Source organism: Oryctolagus cuniculus, chromosome 1 (assembly GCF_964237555.1).
Source record: "Oryctolagus cuniculus chromosome 1, mOryCun1.1, whole genome shotgun sequence".
In the NCBI taxonomy this organism is placed as follows: domain Eukaryota; kingdom Metazoa; phylum Chordata; class Mammalia; order Lagomorpha; family Leporidae; genus Oryctolagus; species Oryctolagus cuniculus.
The window spans coordinates 69086764-69103238 of NC_091432.1; the positions used below are offsets into that span (position 1 = coordinate 69086764).

At 50.1% G+C, this 16475-nt stretch overlaps 1 protein-coding gene across 2 annotated transcripts; it reads right to left on the bottom strand.

Annotated features, from left to right (window-relative positions):
• Positions 1-303: 303 nt before the first annotated feature.
• Positions 304-15476, bottom strand: KCTD14 (potassium channel tetramerization domain containing 14). 2 transcript variants are annotated; one of them, XM_008263476.4, is made up of 2 exons: positions 15338-15476; positions 304-1405 (listed from the first exon to the last, which is right to left on the bottom strand). In XM_008263476.4, exons 1-2 carry the CDS (start codon positions 15344-15346, stop codon positions 725-727), a joined length of 690 nt encoding a protein of 229 aa, XP_008261698.1. In that variant the 5' UTR covers positions 15347-15476; the 3' UTR covers positions 304-724. The 2 variants fall into 2 exon arrangements, with proteins under 2 accessions (XP_008261698.1, XP_008261692.1); XM_008263470.4 differs by lacking the exon at positions 15338-15476 and adding an exon at positions 9794-9963.
• Positions 15477-16475: the final 999 nt, after the last annotated feature.

Sequence of the window (16475 nt, forward strand, 5' to 3'; positions counted from 1 at the left end):
TCCAGCTCTCTTGTTATGGCCTGAGAAAGCCCAAGTCCTTGGGCCCCTGCACCCATGTGGGAGACCCAGAAGAAGCTCCTGGCTCCTGGCTTCGGACTGGCCCAGCTCCAGCCATTGTGGCATTTGGGGAGTGAACCAGCAGATCGAAGACCTTTCCTCTGCCTCTCCCTCTCTCTGACTGTAACTCTGTATCTCAAATAAATAAAGAAACAAAATCTTAAAAAAAAAAAATTGAGAAGAAAGCTATAAGCCAACCATGCAAGCTGTTCAATGTTTGTTTTTGAAATTAAAGAAAATTGCAACTTTTTTTTTTTACTTTTTTTTATTTTTTGACAGGCAGAGTGGACAGTGAGAGAGAGACAGAGAGAAAGGTCTTCCTTTGCCGTTGGTTCACCCTCCAACGGCCGCCGCGGCTGGCGCGCTGCTGCGGCCGGCACAGCGCACTGATCCGAAGGCAGGAGCCAGGTGCTTCTCCTGGTCTCCCATGGGGTGCAGAGCCCAAGGACTTAGACCATCCTCCACTGCACTCCCTGGCCACAGCAGAGAGCTGGCCTGGAAGAGGAGCAACCAGGACAGAATCCGGTGCCCCGACCAGAACTAAGAACCTGGTGTGCCAGCGCCGCAAGGCGGAGGATTAGCCTAGTGAGCCTCGGGGCCTGCCCTGCAACTTTTAATTCTACAAGCCCCACCACAGCCGGTAGCAAAACAGTCCGAGCCCCAGCAATCACCACCACGTGAAGGTGAATTTAAAGGAGCAAGCACAGGCTGGGGCAAAGCGCGAAGAGGAAGTGGAGAAGAGTGAATTCGTGTAGGGGCCGGAGAAGGTTACTCTGTACCCCTGGTTCTGAAGGTCCATCTTCACACAGTCCATGAGGTCACGCACATCCGTTTCTAGCATCCCAGGCGTGTGCATGACAATCGTGTCCTCCTCAGTACGTGGGCGCTCCTGATACTTCGCAGAATGCTGTTCAGACGGCATCACACACACCATGACCCTCGAATGACGCTGCGCCACAGCCCTTGCGCGCGCCAGGCGAACCAGGAGCTCCAGGTTCTCGCTGTAGCCGGGCACTTGCAGCAGAAACTGCCTCCGAGCCACCTGTTCACCAAAGATCTGTGGCGTGTCTTCCAGGAGCTTGACCAAAGGCTTGATTCCATAGAACTGAGCCTCCCGGTACACCTCGGGGAGGTGCTGCGTGGGCAGCTGCCCGCTGCGCAGGTACTCGAGGATAGGTCCGAAATAGGTGCCAGGACGATCAATGAAGAAGCAGCCCTTCGCATCCCTGCAGGCGAGATTGGCGCCGGAGAACATCTCTGCCAGCTTCGAGTCTGGGAATTTTCGTAGGGTGTCCAGAGTGGTGGTGTAAAACTGACCCCCGACGTTCAGCTCCACAACTTTAATTATCTGGGGGCACAAGAGGCAGAATGAACCAACAGCGCCACCTCCAGGGAGCTCCTGACTTCTTTTCATCCAAAGAATCCAGGTTGTAACCCAAGAGAACCTTAAGGATTAGCTTCAATGCTTGGAAGGCCCATCTTACTCAACAGGGTTGTATTCATGCTAACTCCAGAGAAGTGAGCATTTAAGGAGGAAAAGATTTCAGACTGATACAAGAATACCTGATACTTGAATACAAGAATAATGATACTACTAACATTAGTAGATATTGCTATAGAAGTCCCAACAATAACACTTCCAAAGTCTGTAGCCTTGGCAAGCCATTTTCCCAGCCTCGGGCATTTCCAACCTGCGATACTCACCTCTAACATATGTGGGGAGCAACTCGGACTATACTGTTACTGGAATTAAGACTTATTCTATGCATCTGCTCTCCCACAATATGGCGCTGGGAGAGGAGCGTGCAGCTTCTACCCAGCTGCCTCTCACCAACTTGACAAGCTGCAAGAGCCGCTCCTGATTGGAGGAGAGCGGCGTGCTCGGCGTGTGGGTAGCAGAGCACAGATTGGTGGAGAGGACTATATAGGAGGAGAGAGACGGCATGGTGGTGTGGGTTGGTTGGAGAGTGCGTTGGAGAGTTCGCGGGGAAGTTCGTTACTTCGTTCTTTCTCACTTCTCTCTACTCATTCTTGCTTTGGGAGTTTGCTGTTTACTTATTCTTACTTTACTATAGAAAGGACTTGTAAAAAAGGGGAACAACAAGCGTCCGGTCCGGTGCGGCTCCTCCGCACGGAGCAGCAAACATACATTTAAAAGGAAGGGGGAGGAGACTGGAACAGTGGTTGTGATGCCTGCATCCCACCGGAGCACCTGGCTCCACTTCCAATTACAGCTTCTTGCCAGTGCACACCTGAGGAGGCAGCAGATGACTCCTCAAGTACTTGAACCTCTGCCACCCATGTGGGAGGCCCAGGTGTAGTTCCAGGTTCCTGGCTTCAGCCTGGCCCAGCCTCAGTCATGGCAGTCATTTAGGGAGTGAACCAGCAGATGGATGAGCTCTCTCTCTCTCTCTAACTCTGCTTTTTAAATAAATAAGATAGGGACCGGTATTTTGGTGTGGCAGGTTAAGCTGCCACCTGTGACGCTTGCATCCCATATAAGTGCCAATTTGAGTCTTGGCTAAACCACCTCCTTTCAAATAAAATTAAAAATAAAGGGGCTGGCACTATGGCGTAGTGGGTAAAGCCACCGCTTGCAGTGCCAGCATCTCATATGGATGCCGGTTCAAGTCCTGGCTGCTCTTCTGATCCATCTCTCTGCTATGGCCTGGGAAAGCAGTAGAAGATGGCCCAAGTCCTTGAGACCCTGCACCCACGTGGGAGTCCTAGAAGAAGCTCCTGGCTTCTGGTTTTGGATCGGCCCAGCTCCGCCGTTGCAGCCAATTGGGGAGTGAACCAGTGGATGGAAGACCTCTCTCTGTCTGCCTCTCCTCTCTCTGTGTAACTCTTTCAAATAAATGAATAATCTTTAAAAAAATCAAAATTAAAAAAAATTGGGGGAAAGGCATTTTAACATATCAGGAAAACTAAAGAAACTATACACATTATTCATTCAGGAAACATCTCTTGGGTATGGTGTGTCCACATGCTGTGATGGAAGTTGAGGACAAAAAAATCTACCTCATATGATTAGAAGTTCTGATTGGGTGCTGGCATTGTGGCATGCAGGCCAAGCCGCTGCTTGCAACTCTGGCATCCCAAATCAGAGCAGCAATTTGAGACCCAGTATTGCACTTCAGATCCAACTTCCTGTTAATACACCTGGGAAAACAACAGAAGATGGTCCAACAATTTGGGCCCCTGACACCCATGTGTGAGACCAGGATGGAATTCCTGGCTCCTGGCTTCAGCCTGGCCCAGCCCTGGCTGTTGCAGCCATTTGGGTAATGAACCAGCAGATGGAAATCTCTAACTGTGTGTGTCACTCTGTCACTCTAATAAATAAACCTTAAAAAAAAAAAAAAAACAAAAAAAAAAAACTTCTGATTATCAGCGACATGCTCTTGGTTTATTAAAACCTGGAATTTGGGGTGGGTGTTTGGCGTACAGCTTAAGACACCGGTTGGGAATTCTGCAGGCCCTATTGGAGTGCCTGGCTTTGAGTTCTGGCTCTGCTCTGTATTCTACCTTCCTATTAATGCATACTCTGAGAGGCGACAGGTTATGACTCCAGTAGGTGAGTACCTGCCACCCCTGTGGGAGACCTAGTCTGAGTTTCTAGCCTAGCCGTGCTGCAGCTATTGTGGGCTTTTGGGGACTGAACCACCAGACGGGAGTACTCTCTCTTGCTCTGTTTGTGTGTCTCTCTCTCAAATAAATGAATGCATAAAAGTTTGTTTTCAATGGATTTTTTAAGAATATGTCTACAAGATAGGAGTCCTTGGGGCTTAAATAATAAGAATGTCTTTGGTGGTGAAAAGACAGTAACTCTAGCTTCAAAAACAGTACAAATATCAGCTGTTCAACAGGTTTTGTGCCAGACCCTGGGCTCCTCCCTACAGATACAAGTGAGACCGATGTGGTGACAGCCAGGAGATGCCCTTGGCCAGGGGGAGGGGCTCATAGAAACAGACTGAGAGACAGCATTTGGGGAGCACTAAAGTGCAGCCACAAAGACTGAACACAAACACCGAAGACCATACAATGAGTGTGACACAGGAAGTGAACACTGGCTATCCTGACCATGTATTCACTTATTAAATAAGATAGCTATATGTTTATTTGGCCTATTTTTTTAAAAAAAGATTTATTTACTTATTTTAAAGGCAGAGTTACAGAGAAGAAGAGGCAGGGAGAGAGGTCGAGAAGTCTTCCATCCGCTGGTTCACTCCCCAGATGGCCACAACGGCTGGAGCTGTGCTGATCCGAAATCAGGAGCCAGGAGCTTCTTCCGGGTCTCCTACGTGGGTACAAGGGCACAAGGACTTGGGCCATCCTTTACTACTTTCCCAGGCCATAGCAGAAAGCTGGATCAGAAGTGGAGCAGCCAGGACTTGAACTGGCGCCCATATGGAATGCCATAACTTCAGGTGGCTTTTCCCACTACTCCACAGCACGGGCCCCCTTGCCTATTATTTTGCCTGGGATACAGTGCTGAACAACCAGCTCACAGTTCCTGCCCTCACAGGCCAGTAACTGTGTGGTAGTTGATTTTTTAATTTAAGATTTTTCTTCCTATTTTTTAAAACATTAATTTATTTACTTGAAGTGCAGATACTGAAAATTTTATTTACTTGAAATGCAGAAACTAAAAAGTAAAGAAAAAATATAATGAAAATCAGTTACAAAAAGAGATCTCCCACCTGCTATTTCACTCCCCAAATGGCCACAACACCAAGGCTTGAAGCCAGGAGCTGGAAACTCTATCCAGGTCTCCGAAGTGAGTGTAGGGGCCCAAGTACTTGGGCCATATTCCACTACTTTCCCAGGCCAATTAGCAGGGTGCTGGATCAGAAGTGGAGCAGCTAGAACTCAAACCAACACGCATATGGGATGCTGGCACTGCAGGTGGCAGCTTAATCCACTACTCCACAATGCTGGCCCCAAAGATTTTTATTTATTTGAAAGGTAGAGTTACAGAGAGATAGCTAGAAAGAGATCTTCCATCCACTGGTCCACTCCCATATGGCCACAACAGCTGGGGCTGGGTCAGATGGAAGCCAGCTGCCTGGAATTCCATCCGGGTGTCCCACCTGGGTGGCAGGGGTTCATGTACTTGAGCCATCTTTTGCTGCCTTCCCAGGCACACCAGCAGGGAGCTGGATTGGAATCAGAGCAGCCAGAACTTGAATCAGCACTCTGACATGGTATGCTAGAGTTCTAGGAGGTGGCTTAAACCACTGTATCTAATTCAATCCTCACTCTACAAAGAATGTAATACATCCCCATTTTATGGAGGACAAAAACAAAAGCTAAAGAAAGTGACATAGCATGCCCAAGATCCATCAGCTACTAAGTAAGGTTGTCAGCACTTGAACTTGGCCCTTTTATCCCACAGTTTGAGCTCCTGGTCATTACATAATTACCTTCAACCTTCAAATACCTCCACTGTGGGCAGGCTTTTGGCGTGGCAGGCAAGATGCCACTTGGGATGCCAACATCTCATATAGGAATGCCTAGGCTTACGCCCCATCTCCACTCTTGATTCCAGCTTTCTGCTAATATGCACCCTAAGTGGCGGCAGGTGACAGCTCACATGCTTAGGTCCCTGCCACCCACAAGGACAACTCAGATTGAAGTCAGACTCCTGCATCAGCCTGGCCCTGCCCCAGATGCTGTGGGCATTTGGGAAGTGAAACAGTTGATAGGAAATCTCTTCCTGTCTCTCTGCCTTTCAAATAAATAAGATCAACAAATACTTCCACTCTTGTTTTCCTGAGTGACTCATTCAACAAAATGTACGAAGAACCTATTAATAGGCTCAAGCCTATTACACGCAAGCCTTGAGCTAAACAGGTGAATGGGACCCTGAATACATAGAGCTCACAGGGGAGAGAGGGAGGCAAGCAGCTTGATTATGTGGGTGGTAAGAGGGAAGTCTCAAAGGCAGGAGGGGGACAGCTCTTTTTGTGTGCTGAAGGCTGCAGAAGTGTCCTGGTGGTGGTGGTGGTGGGGGGTGATGACTGCAGAGGATGTGACATTGCAGGCTGCATCTCTGACCTGGAGATTCTGCCCCAAGTCAGCGAACACCCAGGGATGGGACCAGGGTTCAGGACCATCCTCCAGTCTGTTTGAAGTGAGACCTCATTCTCAACTGGCCTATGAGCTCTAACCCCAAGAAGAAAATACTGGAGGCACACAGGCAGGCACACTGCAGAGGACTGAGTTGCCATGACAGCAGCTCCTCTCAGGAGACAGAGAGAAGGCTGAGGACAGAAGCTTGACAGCCGCCAAACAATACAGCTGAGAAAAGTAAGCCCAGGATCTACTTTCCCTGCTTTCTCCCATAAACCTCAAGGCCCCTCGGCAGGGCTGCTTGGTTAACCATGAGGGCACTTCTGTAAAGCAAGCAGTTAAGTGGGAGGTTACATGTTAACCCCTGAATGAACCAATGTGTCCTCAATACTCCTGTGCCACGGACAGCTCACAGGCCCTGTTAAGGTCCCCATACGACACAGGTGAGGAAAGCACAGAGGTAAGAGTGACGCAGCTCAGAAATGATGAGGAAAAGCTGGGGTCACGTTCCCAACAGTCTGACTCCAATACAGCCATGTGCTGCCCACCCCAGCCCTCCCCAAACCCACTGCTGCCAGTGACTGCAGTTCACTTGTCTGCTTTGGGCTTAAGCTCAGTCATCTGTGAAACAGGGAGATGAAGAGAAGGCAAAATAGACCAAGAGAACTCTAAATCCCTCCAGCTCTGGAAGTGTAATGAATCCAATCACTTCAATGTCCTTTCTGAAGCTAATTGCCAGATGCTTCAAGAACTAGCTTCCTGGGAACCGCACTGTGGCACAGCGGGTTAAAGCCATGGCTTGTAACGCTGGCATCCCATATGGATACCGGTTTGAGTCCTGGCTGCTCCACTTTGGATCCAGCTCCCTGCTAATGTGCCTGGGAAAGCAGAGGAGGATGGCCCAAAGGCCCCTGTATGCATCTGAGAGACCTTGGAAGAAGCTCCTGGCTTCTGACTGGCCCAGCTCCACCCACTGCAGCCATCTGCAGAGTGAATCAGTGGATGGAAGATCTCTTCTCTCCCTCTCTGTAACTCTACCTTTCAAATAAATAAATAAATTCTTTAAAAAAAAAAAAAAAAAAAAGAGGGGCCAGCGCTGTGGCACAGAGGGTAAAGCTGTCACCTGCCGTGCCGGCATCCCATATGGCCGCCGGTTCAAGTCCCGGCTGCTCCTCTTCTGATCCAGCTCTCTGCTGTGGCCTGGGAAAGCAGTAGAAGATGGCCCAAGTCCTTGGGCCCTGAAACCCTCGTGGGAGACCTGGAAGAAGCTCCTGGCTCCTGGCTTTGGATCGGCGTAGCTCTGGCTGTTGCGGCCAATTGGGGAGTGCACCAGGAAGACCTCTCTTTTTCTGCCTCTCCTTTGTGTAACTCTTTCAAATAAATAAACAAATTTAAAAAAAGAAAGAAAGTAAGTCATGGCCAGTGTAGTGGCATAGTAGGTTAAGCATCCCATATGGGTGCTGGTTGGAGACTCAGCTGCTCCACTTCTGACACAGCTCTCTGATAATGGCCTGGAAAAGCAGCAAAAGATAGCCCAAGTGCTTGGGCCCTGCACCCATGTGGAAGACCTGGAAGAAGCTCCTGGCTTCGGCCTGGCCGAGCCTTGGCCATTGCAGCTATTTGGGGAGTGAATCAACAGATGAAAGATCTCCTGCTCTGCAACTTTGCCTTTCAAATAAGTCTCTCTCTCTCTCTCTCTCTCTCTCTCTCTCTCCCCCCCCTCTCTCTTTTTTAGGATTTATTTATTTATTTGAAAGAGTTACAGAAAGGCAGAGCCAAAGAGAGAGATTAGTCTTCCATCTGCTGATTCACTCCCCAGAGAGCTGCAATGGCCAAAGCTGCGCTGATCTATCTGAAGCCAGGAGCCAGGAGCTTCTTCCAGCTCTCCCATGAGGGTGCAGGGGCCCAAGGACTTGGGCCATCTTCTACTGCTTTCCCAGGCCATAGCAGAGAGATGGGTCAGAAGTGGAGCAGCCGGAACTGGACTCGGAGCCCATAGGGGAGGCCAACACTGCAGGCAGCAGCTTTACCTGCTCTCCATTCTGAAACCACAGTACCTTTTCTGAATCTGATCCCATCACTCCCTGCATTAAATGCCCAGAAAACTCCTCATTCCCTTCCAAATAAACCCTAAACTCTGCAATTCAACCACCTGCTGCTCCCTCCACCCCCCTCATCAAAGCAGGCTGGGTCCCCTTGCAAATTAGACTGTTGTTTCCTCAAGGGAGGGACTGTTCTTGGCTCTACCTTATGTCACTCTTACCTACTACAGAGCTGAGCAGCACACTGCCGACTTGAATGGAGCACACGGTCCTCTGATAAAGGGCGACATTGCCCTACCTGGCACTGAGCACTGGGTCCCGGCATTACCTTTGCCTGGTAATTCATTCAGGCACTTACTGAGCACCTATCTAAGCATTCAGCAGGTGGCCCTGTCAGGCCACCATTGGGCATAGCGGGTTAAGATTCTGCTTGCTATGCCAGTATCCTCTATCTTATCAGAGCTCATGTGAGTCCCTGCTGCTTCCAGGCACCGGAATCTTTTGATCCAGCTCCTTGCTAGTGCACCTGGGAGAGCAACTGGGCCCCAGCACCTACGTGGGAGTTCCAGGTTCCTGGATCTGACCTGCTGGTTGTGGCCATTTAGGGAGTGAACTAGCAAATGGAAGATCTCTCTCAACTCTGCCTTTCAAATAAATACATATTTTAAAAGAAGATGGCTCTGTCACTCGCCAAGGAAAATGCCATTACTGTTGTCCTAGTGGAAAGAGCCATACGTTCCTGGGTCTGCTTTTCCTTCCAAGTCTTCAAGATGGCGGAACCAGGAGTCTGCGCTGTGGCCTGGTAGATTAAGCCTCCGCCTATGACGTAGGCATCCCATATGGATGCCAACTAATGCACCTGGGAAAGCAGTGGAAGATGGCCCAAGTGCTTGCAGCCCTGCACCCTTGTGGGAGAGCCGGAAGAAGCTCCTGGCTTCCAACTGTCCCAACTCCTGACGTTGGGGCTATCTGTGGAGTGAACAAGTGGATGAAAGACTTCTCTGATTGTAACTCTGCCTCTCAAATAAACAAATAAATCTTTTAAAAATTAAAAAAGCAAAGATGTAGCCAAAAGAGAATCAGAATTTTCTGCTCCTACAGCAAACGCAGCCTTTGTCGACCCTCCCCCCTCGCCCAAGCCCAGGGAGGAGGTGAGCAGGAAGCCTCAGGATCCAACCCAAGGGCAGGGCCAGCCTGAAGATGGAGGGGTTTGGGGCGCGGGGGTGGCCAGGGCCGGCAGGAAGAGTTAGGTTCAAAGAAAACCCATGGACTTCACGAAGCCTGAGGGCACACGGCGGAGCGCCAGAGAGGCACTAAAATAAAGACAGTGTGACGAGAACGATGAATAAAGGCGGCCAAGCAAGAAAAAGTGCCAAGAGGAGAGGCCACGCACACCCGGAGCAGGATCCGGCACAGAGGCGCAAAAGCACAGCGGCCAGAGCTGGGGCAGAGATGGCCAAGGAGAAAAGACAGAGCCCTGCCAGAGGAGAGGGAACGCAGCGCGCCCAAAGCGAAAGGCAGCCCCGGGGAGACAGGGGCCAGCGGAAGACCCCGGAGCGCAGCAGAGCAAGACGCGGCGGCGCGGGACACGCGCGGCCCCCGCCCTCCCGCGCACTCACGTTCTGCCTGTCGGTCACGGGCGGGGGCGCCGGCGCCCGGGACGTGGACGCCGGAGACCCGGGCGCAGAGCGCAGGCTGGTCATCTCCGACCCGCAGCTAGCCCGGCGCCGCTCAGCCTACCACGTGCGGCTAACGCTGGCCAGCGGAAGTGCCCCTGGCCCCGCCCCGGGGTGGGGAAGCTAAGCGCAGGAGGGGTTGCCCGGCCAGGTGAGATGCTGAGCCGACCTTGCCCTTTTCTGAGCCTCGGGCTCCCGTGCGGTCCCAGGGGTACCATCAAGACTGAACTAGGGAGGGGAAGGGGAATCAACAACACCCCTCCTAGAGCTAGGAAAGTGAAGTTCCAGGAAGTAGGGTGGCCGGTGTGGGCTATTAAGCCACCACAGGCCACCTGCTAGGAATGCCAAGTACGACCAGTGACGCAAAGAGCTAGGTACCCCGCGCCAGGGCTCAGTAGGCTAATCCTCCGCCTGTGGCGCCGGCACTCAGGGTTCTAGTCCCGGTCGGGGCGCCGGATTCTGTCCCGGTTGCCCCTCTTCCAGGCCAGCTCTCTGCTGTGGCCAGGGAGTGCAGTGGGGGATGGCCCAAGTACTTGGGCCCTGCACCCCATGGGAGACCAGGAGAAGCACCTGGCTCCTGGCTTCGGATCAGTGCGGTGAACCAACAGAAAATGAAGACCTTTCTGTCTCTCTCACTGTGCACTCTGCCTGTCAAAAAAAAAAAAAAAAAATCTAGATACCCCTTTTGTGCGCTATTTTCCTTGTTAAAATAACCACCTCAGGGAGGCGGGCTTTTGACCTAGCTGTAAAGAAGCAATTTGAGAAGCCTGCATCCCAAACCACAGGTCCTGGATTCCATGTTTGCCTGATTCCAGCTTCCTTCTGGTGCAGACCCTAGGGGCGGCGGGGGTGGCTCAAGTGGTTGGGTTCCCACCACCCAATTGGGGGACCTGGATTGACTTCTGATAGGGGAGTGAACTAGCCGGTCTGAGTTCTCAGTCTCTCTATTATTCTCTGCCTCTCAATAATTTTTTTTAAAAAAACCTCTCTTTGTAAAAAAGAAAGTACAGTAAGTCAGGGAGTCAGCATTTAGCTTAGTGGTTAAGAGATCAGCCTCCCACAGTGGAGCATCTGGGTTCAATTCTGGGCTCCAGCTCCTGACTCCAGCTAACTGCCAGTGTAGACCCTGGGAGGCAGTGCTGATGACTCAAGTAAGCAGGTGCCTGCTGCCCACATGGGAAACCTAGCTTGTGTTCTGGCTTTCCCTCCACCCCGGCCCAGCCCTGGTCATTGCACCCATTTGAGGAGTGAACCAACAGATGTGAGCACGCGCGCTCTCTCTCTCTGCCTCTTAAATAAACAAATATATATATATACACACACACATATATATATATATCCCATAAACAGCAAGAGCATAACACCCCACTCCTTAAATGTGGGCTGTGACCAGTGACTTCCTTCTAAGACTACAATAGGGGAAGCAAAGGGCAGGGGGAGGTAGTATTGTAGTGGAGGAACTGACAAATACTACTTCTGCTAGGTGATCAAGGTCAACATCAACTGTTATAAATCATGATGCTAGTAGGGACCCTTGATATGATGTGGTAAAAATGATCTTCTTCCCAGAATCTGTAACCCCAGTCCCATCATGAGAAAATCATCAGAAAAATTCCCATACAGGGGCATTCTACAACTTACCAGTACTCCTCAGAACTATCATGGCCATCAGAAACAAAGAAAATCTGAGAAACTGTCATACCAAGAGCACCCTAAGAAGACACACTGACTAAATGTAATGTAGTATCCTGAATGAGATTCTAGAACAGAAAATGGACATTGAACAAAAATTTTAATGCTATGAGTAAACTATTGATTTTTAGTTAATGCATCATATTGGTTCATTGATAAATGTAACCAATGAACCATACTAAAGTAGAATACATCTCTCTCAGTCACCATCACTCTGCCTTTCAAATAACTAAATCTTAAAATAAATAGTTTAGAACAGGAAACATTCAGTGTAATATATGGGCACCCTTCTCTCTCCTCAATATCTCTGTAAATCTAAAACTGTTCAAAAATAATCTTTTTTAGAAATGTATTTATTTATTTGAAAGGCAGCATGACTCAGAGAGGAAGAGAGATCTTCCATCCACTGGTTCACTCCCCAAATGGCTACAACAGCTGGGAACTCTGTCCTGACCTCCCACAGGAATGACAGGGACCCAAAGTACTTGGGCCATCCTCTGCTGCCTTCCCAGGTAGTTAGCAGAAAGCTGGATTGGAAGCAGAGCAACCAGGACTCAAACCAGTACTTTGATATGGGATACCAGCACCACAATTCTGGTTCCTAAAAAATTAAGTCCTTTTGAAAAGGACTTAAATAGGAGCTGGCATTGTGAAGCAGTGGGTTAAGCCACTGCCAGCAAAAGCTGGCATCCAGTGTGCTGGGAAAGCAGCAGAAGGTGGCCCTGGTGCTTAGGCCCCTGCCACCCACATGAGAGACTTGGACAGCGTTCTAGACTCCTGGCTTCAGCCTGGCCCAGCCCTGGCCATCGTGGCTATTTCGGGAGTGAACCAGCATCATGAAGATAGTTTCTCTCTCTCTCTCTCTCTCAAACTCTGCCTTTCAAATAAATAAATCTTTAAAAACATAAAGATAAAGTTCTTTTAAAAATAATGACAATACAACGATTATGGAAAATGATATGGGGGTTCCTCAAAAAATCAAAAAGGAACTACCATGCGAGCCAGCACTTGCATGTCTGGCTATATAACCAAAAGAACTGCAAACAGGGTCTTGAAGAGATATGTGTACACTCACATTCATAGCAGTCTTATCCATAATAGCCAACGGGTGGGAGCAAACCAAACGTCCATCACAGTGTGGCACATAGATACAACAGAACAGAATACTATCCAGACTTAAAAAGGAAAAAAATTCTGGCACATGCTCCAACATGGATGAAACTCAAGGACCATTATACCAAGTGAAACAAGCCAGTTGCAAAAACACAAATACTTCTATATGAGCTCATGTATATGAAGTATATAAAGCAGTCAAATTCATAGAAAAAGATAGTACAGAGGTGGTTACCGGGGCAGAGGGGATAGGGGAAAGGGGAGCTGTTATGTAGTAGGTACAGATTTCCAAATGACAAGATGAGAACGTTATGGAGCTCTTTTCCTTGGCAATGAAAATAAACTTAATACTTGTGATTACTACTTAATCACTTAAAATGATTAAGATGGTTATTTTTCTGTTTTTTTTTTTTTTTTCTAACCTCAATAAAAAGAAAATGGTGACTCTGGACCGTAAACTCAGAATAATAAACTAATGATGGGCCGGCGCCGCGGCTCACTAGGCTAATCCTCCACCTTGCGGCGCCGGCACACTGGGTTCTAGTCCCGGTCAGGGCGCCAGATTCTGTCCCGGTTGCCCCTCTTCCAGGCCAGCTCTCTGCTGTGGCCAGGGAGTGCAGTGGAGGATGGCCCAGGTGCTTGGGCCCTGCACCCCATGGGAGACCAGGAAAAGCACCTGGCTCCTGGCTCCTGCCATCGGATCAGCGCGGTGCGCCGGCCACAGCACGCCGGCCGCGGCGGCCATTGGAGGGTGAACCAATGGCAAAGGAAGACCTTTCTCTCTGTCTCTCTCTCTCACTGTCCACTCTGCCTGTCAAAAAAAAATTATAAAAAAAAAAAAAAAACTAATGATGTAGAAACTTTAGGGAAAAATACTAACAGTTGGTAAAAAAAAAAAAAAAAGAATAGATAAGGTGATGAGGTTTTGGAGTATAATGACTAGCACTGGAACCCTGGTCCTGACGTACACCAGCTGTTTGACCATCCATTGCTTCCCCTTTCTGGGCCCAAAATACCTGTGAATTCTTGACTGGCTGGGTTTTGTGAGAATTACATAAAAGGAAATAATTGAGCATTGCCAAAATTTCCCTCATGGTTAAGATTTGCCTGAGGCGCTTATAGAACACCAGTGCAGGATCCCACCTCCAGAGTGCTGAAACTGAATCATGAAGGAAGGGCCTGGGAATCTGTATACTTAACAAGTATCTGGTCATCTTGGGAACTTGGGACGCACTAGACTAAAACTCTTAGGAGCCCTTTCTTGAGTAAGTGTTAGTGCCCACTCTCTTGTCTCCTTGGTGCTGTCCCATCCAGTATCAGCTTATCCAGCATGGGGACCTTTCCAACTCTTTATTGTCATGTGGACTGTGACTCATTATTGGTTGAATAAACCAAGAGCTACTGATAATGACTTTGGCTAGGCGTTAGGGGCTGAGATATGTCTCTGCCCTAAAGATATGAGCACAGATAACTTTAAAGACAGAGTGACTATGTATATGAAACTGTGCTGGACTTCAACATCCAATAATGTGGAGGACTAGATATTCTGAAATCCTCCTGCTACAAAGCACCTTAAACTATTGAAAACAGCCCCCCCCCAAAAAAAAAAAAAAAAAAGAAAGAAAGAAAGAAAGAAAACAGTGACCATGTGTGTATCTGTACCGTCTGCGCGGGCAGGAAAGCTTAGGAAATGCTCTCAGATGCTCTGATTCCATGGCCTTCCCAGCAGGTTTCCTCAATGCTGAGCGACCCAGAACTTTTACTCTAAGGGGAGGAGGACAACGGGGCAAATCCTCAGCTGCCATTGCGGTGCAGCAGGTTAAACCACCGCTTGTGACACTAACATGCCATATTGGAGTGCTGGTTCCAGTCCCAGCTACTCTGCTGTCCTCCAGCTTCCTGCTAACACACCTGGGGAGGCAGAAGGTTCATGTCCCAAGTACTTGGGCCCCTGCCACTGGTGAGGAAGACCTGGATGGAGCTCCTGGCTCCTTCCAACATGTGGACCTTTGGGGAACCCACTCAAACCCTCTCCACACCATAGCACTGACCAAAGTATGCATATTGAATACGCTGACTCTGCAAAATGGACTATGCCACCAGGAAGGTGCTGGGATCCCCTCAAGGGGGCCTCCCTGCCAGCCGTGTCATCCGTACCCACTTGCCTTTGCATAGTCGACTCCTCCCAGCACCGGCCAGTATGAGTCCACAGGGCGACAGCGTTCTGAAGGGTTGCTCCCAGAGAAGGAGGGCTAGACACTAAGAGACCCTGGGCACTTCTCACAGCGCCAGGCCGTCTGGCTTTTCAGTGTTGCTTCCTGTTTCTCTCCCCGCCCCTGCACTCTCCTGCCTCCCTGCTTTTGTGCTTGCAATGCCGGCCGGGCTCCACCAGCCAGTTCTCTGCCTGGAAAACTCACCCAGCCTCCAAGACCTAGTGCAGAAGGCCCTCTTCCCCCCCCCCCCCTTTCATTTCCACTAGCACTTATGGTCCTCCCGATCCCCACCAGGAAGGAGCGCCTCCATTTTGCCTACGAGCACGCTGAGGCTCCCAGAGATGAAATGGCCGTTTCCGAGGCAGCCGGAAGCGGGAACCAAGGGCCCAGGCTTGTAGCTCTGGTTCTGTCACTCCTTTGCAATATCACCTCAGGCCAGTCCTGCCTCTTCCTGGGCCTCAGTCCTCACCTGTGACATGCTGAGAGCTGGGGTGTTATCTGAGATGAGCCCTGTGAACTTGTCTCAAAGATGCTATGGCAACCAAAGACTCCAACAGCCCCTCGGTGCTGGCTGTGGCTGGATCTCCTTTCCCCTTGGCCTGATTCCAACAGCAAGCACTGCTCCCTTCTGTCCTCCTCCCACCCGCCCTCTCTTTGTTCTTCTTCCTGACACAAAGCTGCCAGCCCCTCTGCCCTCCAGGCAGCTGGGCTCTGGGCCAGCCAGCCAAGTGGCAGCTGGGACTCAGATGAAACGGCCCTTACCAGGCAGCCTGTGGCACGGTGCCCAGCTCGGGCCTGGCAGCTCTTGAGCCCAGCTGCCCCACCAGTCTCTCTTTGTGAGTCCTGCATAGGAGGGCCCTTGCTAACCACAAGGACCCCCTTCCCTTCTCCCAGCGCTGCACCTGCTTGCGAAATATCTGGGTCTTTAGAGAATGCCCCAGGACTTGAGCAGACTGGCCTGGCTTTGTGACTGTCACTTTGGAGAGTTTCACCCTTGTTCCCTCTTCAAAACAATGCCAGTGGCTGGTGTTGCGCTTCCCTTCTGAGAGATGAGGAAGACACAGGTCCGAGTGCTTACGGTGTGCGAGTTGCGGTGCCAGTCACTGGGAGAAGAGCAGAATGAGAGCTGACCTTGTGGGGCTCACACTCGGCGGGGACACAGACTGGGGTGGAATAATAACCATGCTAATCAGTACGTGGTGTGTGAGCAGTGCTCTCAGACGAAAGACCAAGGAGCGACCGACAACACGCTTGCAAGCATGCGGACGGTGGCAGCGGCCAGGGAGTGGGGGCTTCCTGGAGCAGAGTCTGGGGGTGCACCGGTCCTTAAAGCTCCGAGGTGGGAGGGATTTGCTAAGTTAGAGGAGGAACTAGAAGGGGGTCTACTAGGGTACCTCAAAAAGTTCATGGAATTTAAAAAGTTTACATTGTAAAAATTTTTGAAACACCCAGAAAGTTCATGGAGGGGCTGGTGTTATGGCACAGTGGGTTAAGTTCCCATTTGAGAGCCCTGGCTACTCCATTTCTGATCCAGCTTCCTGCTAATGTGCCTGGGAAAGCAGAGGAGGATGGCCCAAGTGCTTGGGCCCCTGTAACCCACATGGGAG

Bases quoted from the DNA above. Each gene is read 5' to 3' on its own strand.
- KCTD14 (XM_008263470.4), bottom strand. From the start codon at position 9,877: ATGACCAGCCTGCGCTCTGCGCCCGGGTCTCCGGCGTCCACGTCCCGG. The intron at 1,406-9,793 runs GTGAGTGCGCGG...TTGTGCCCCCAG, and splicing joins CCGTGACCGACAGGCAGAAC to ATAATTAAAGTTGTGGAGCT.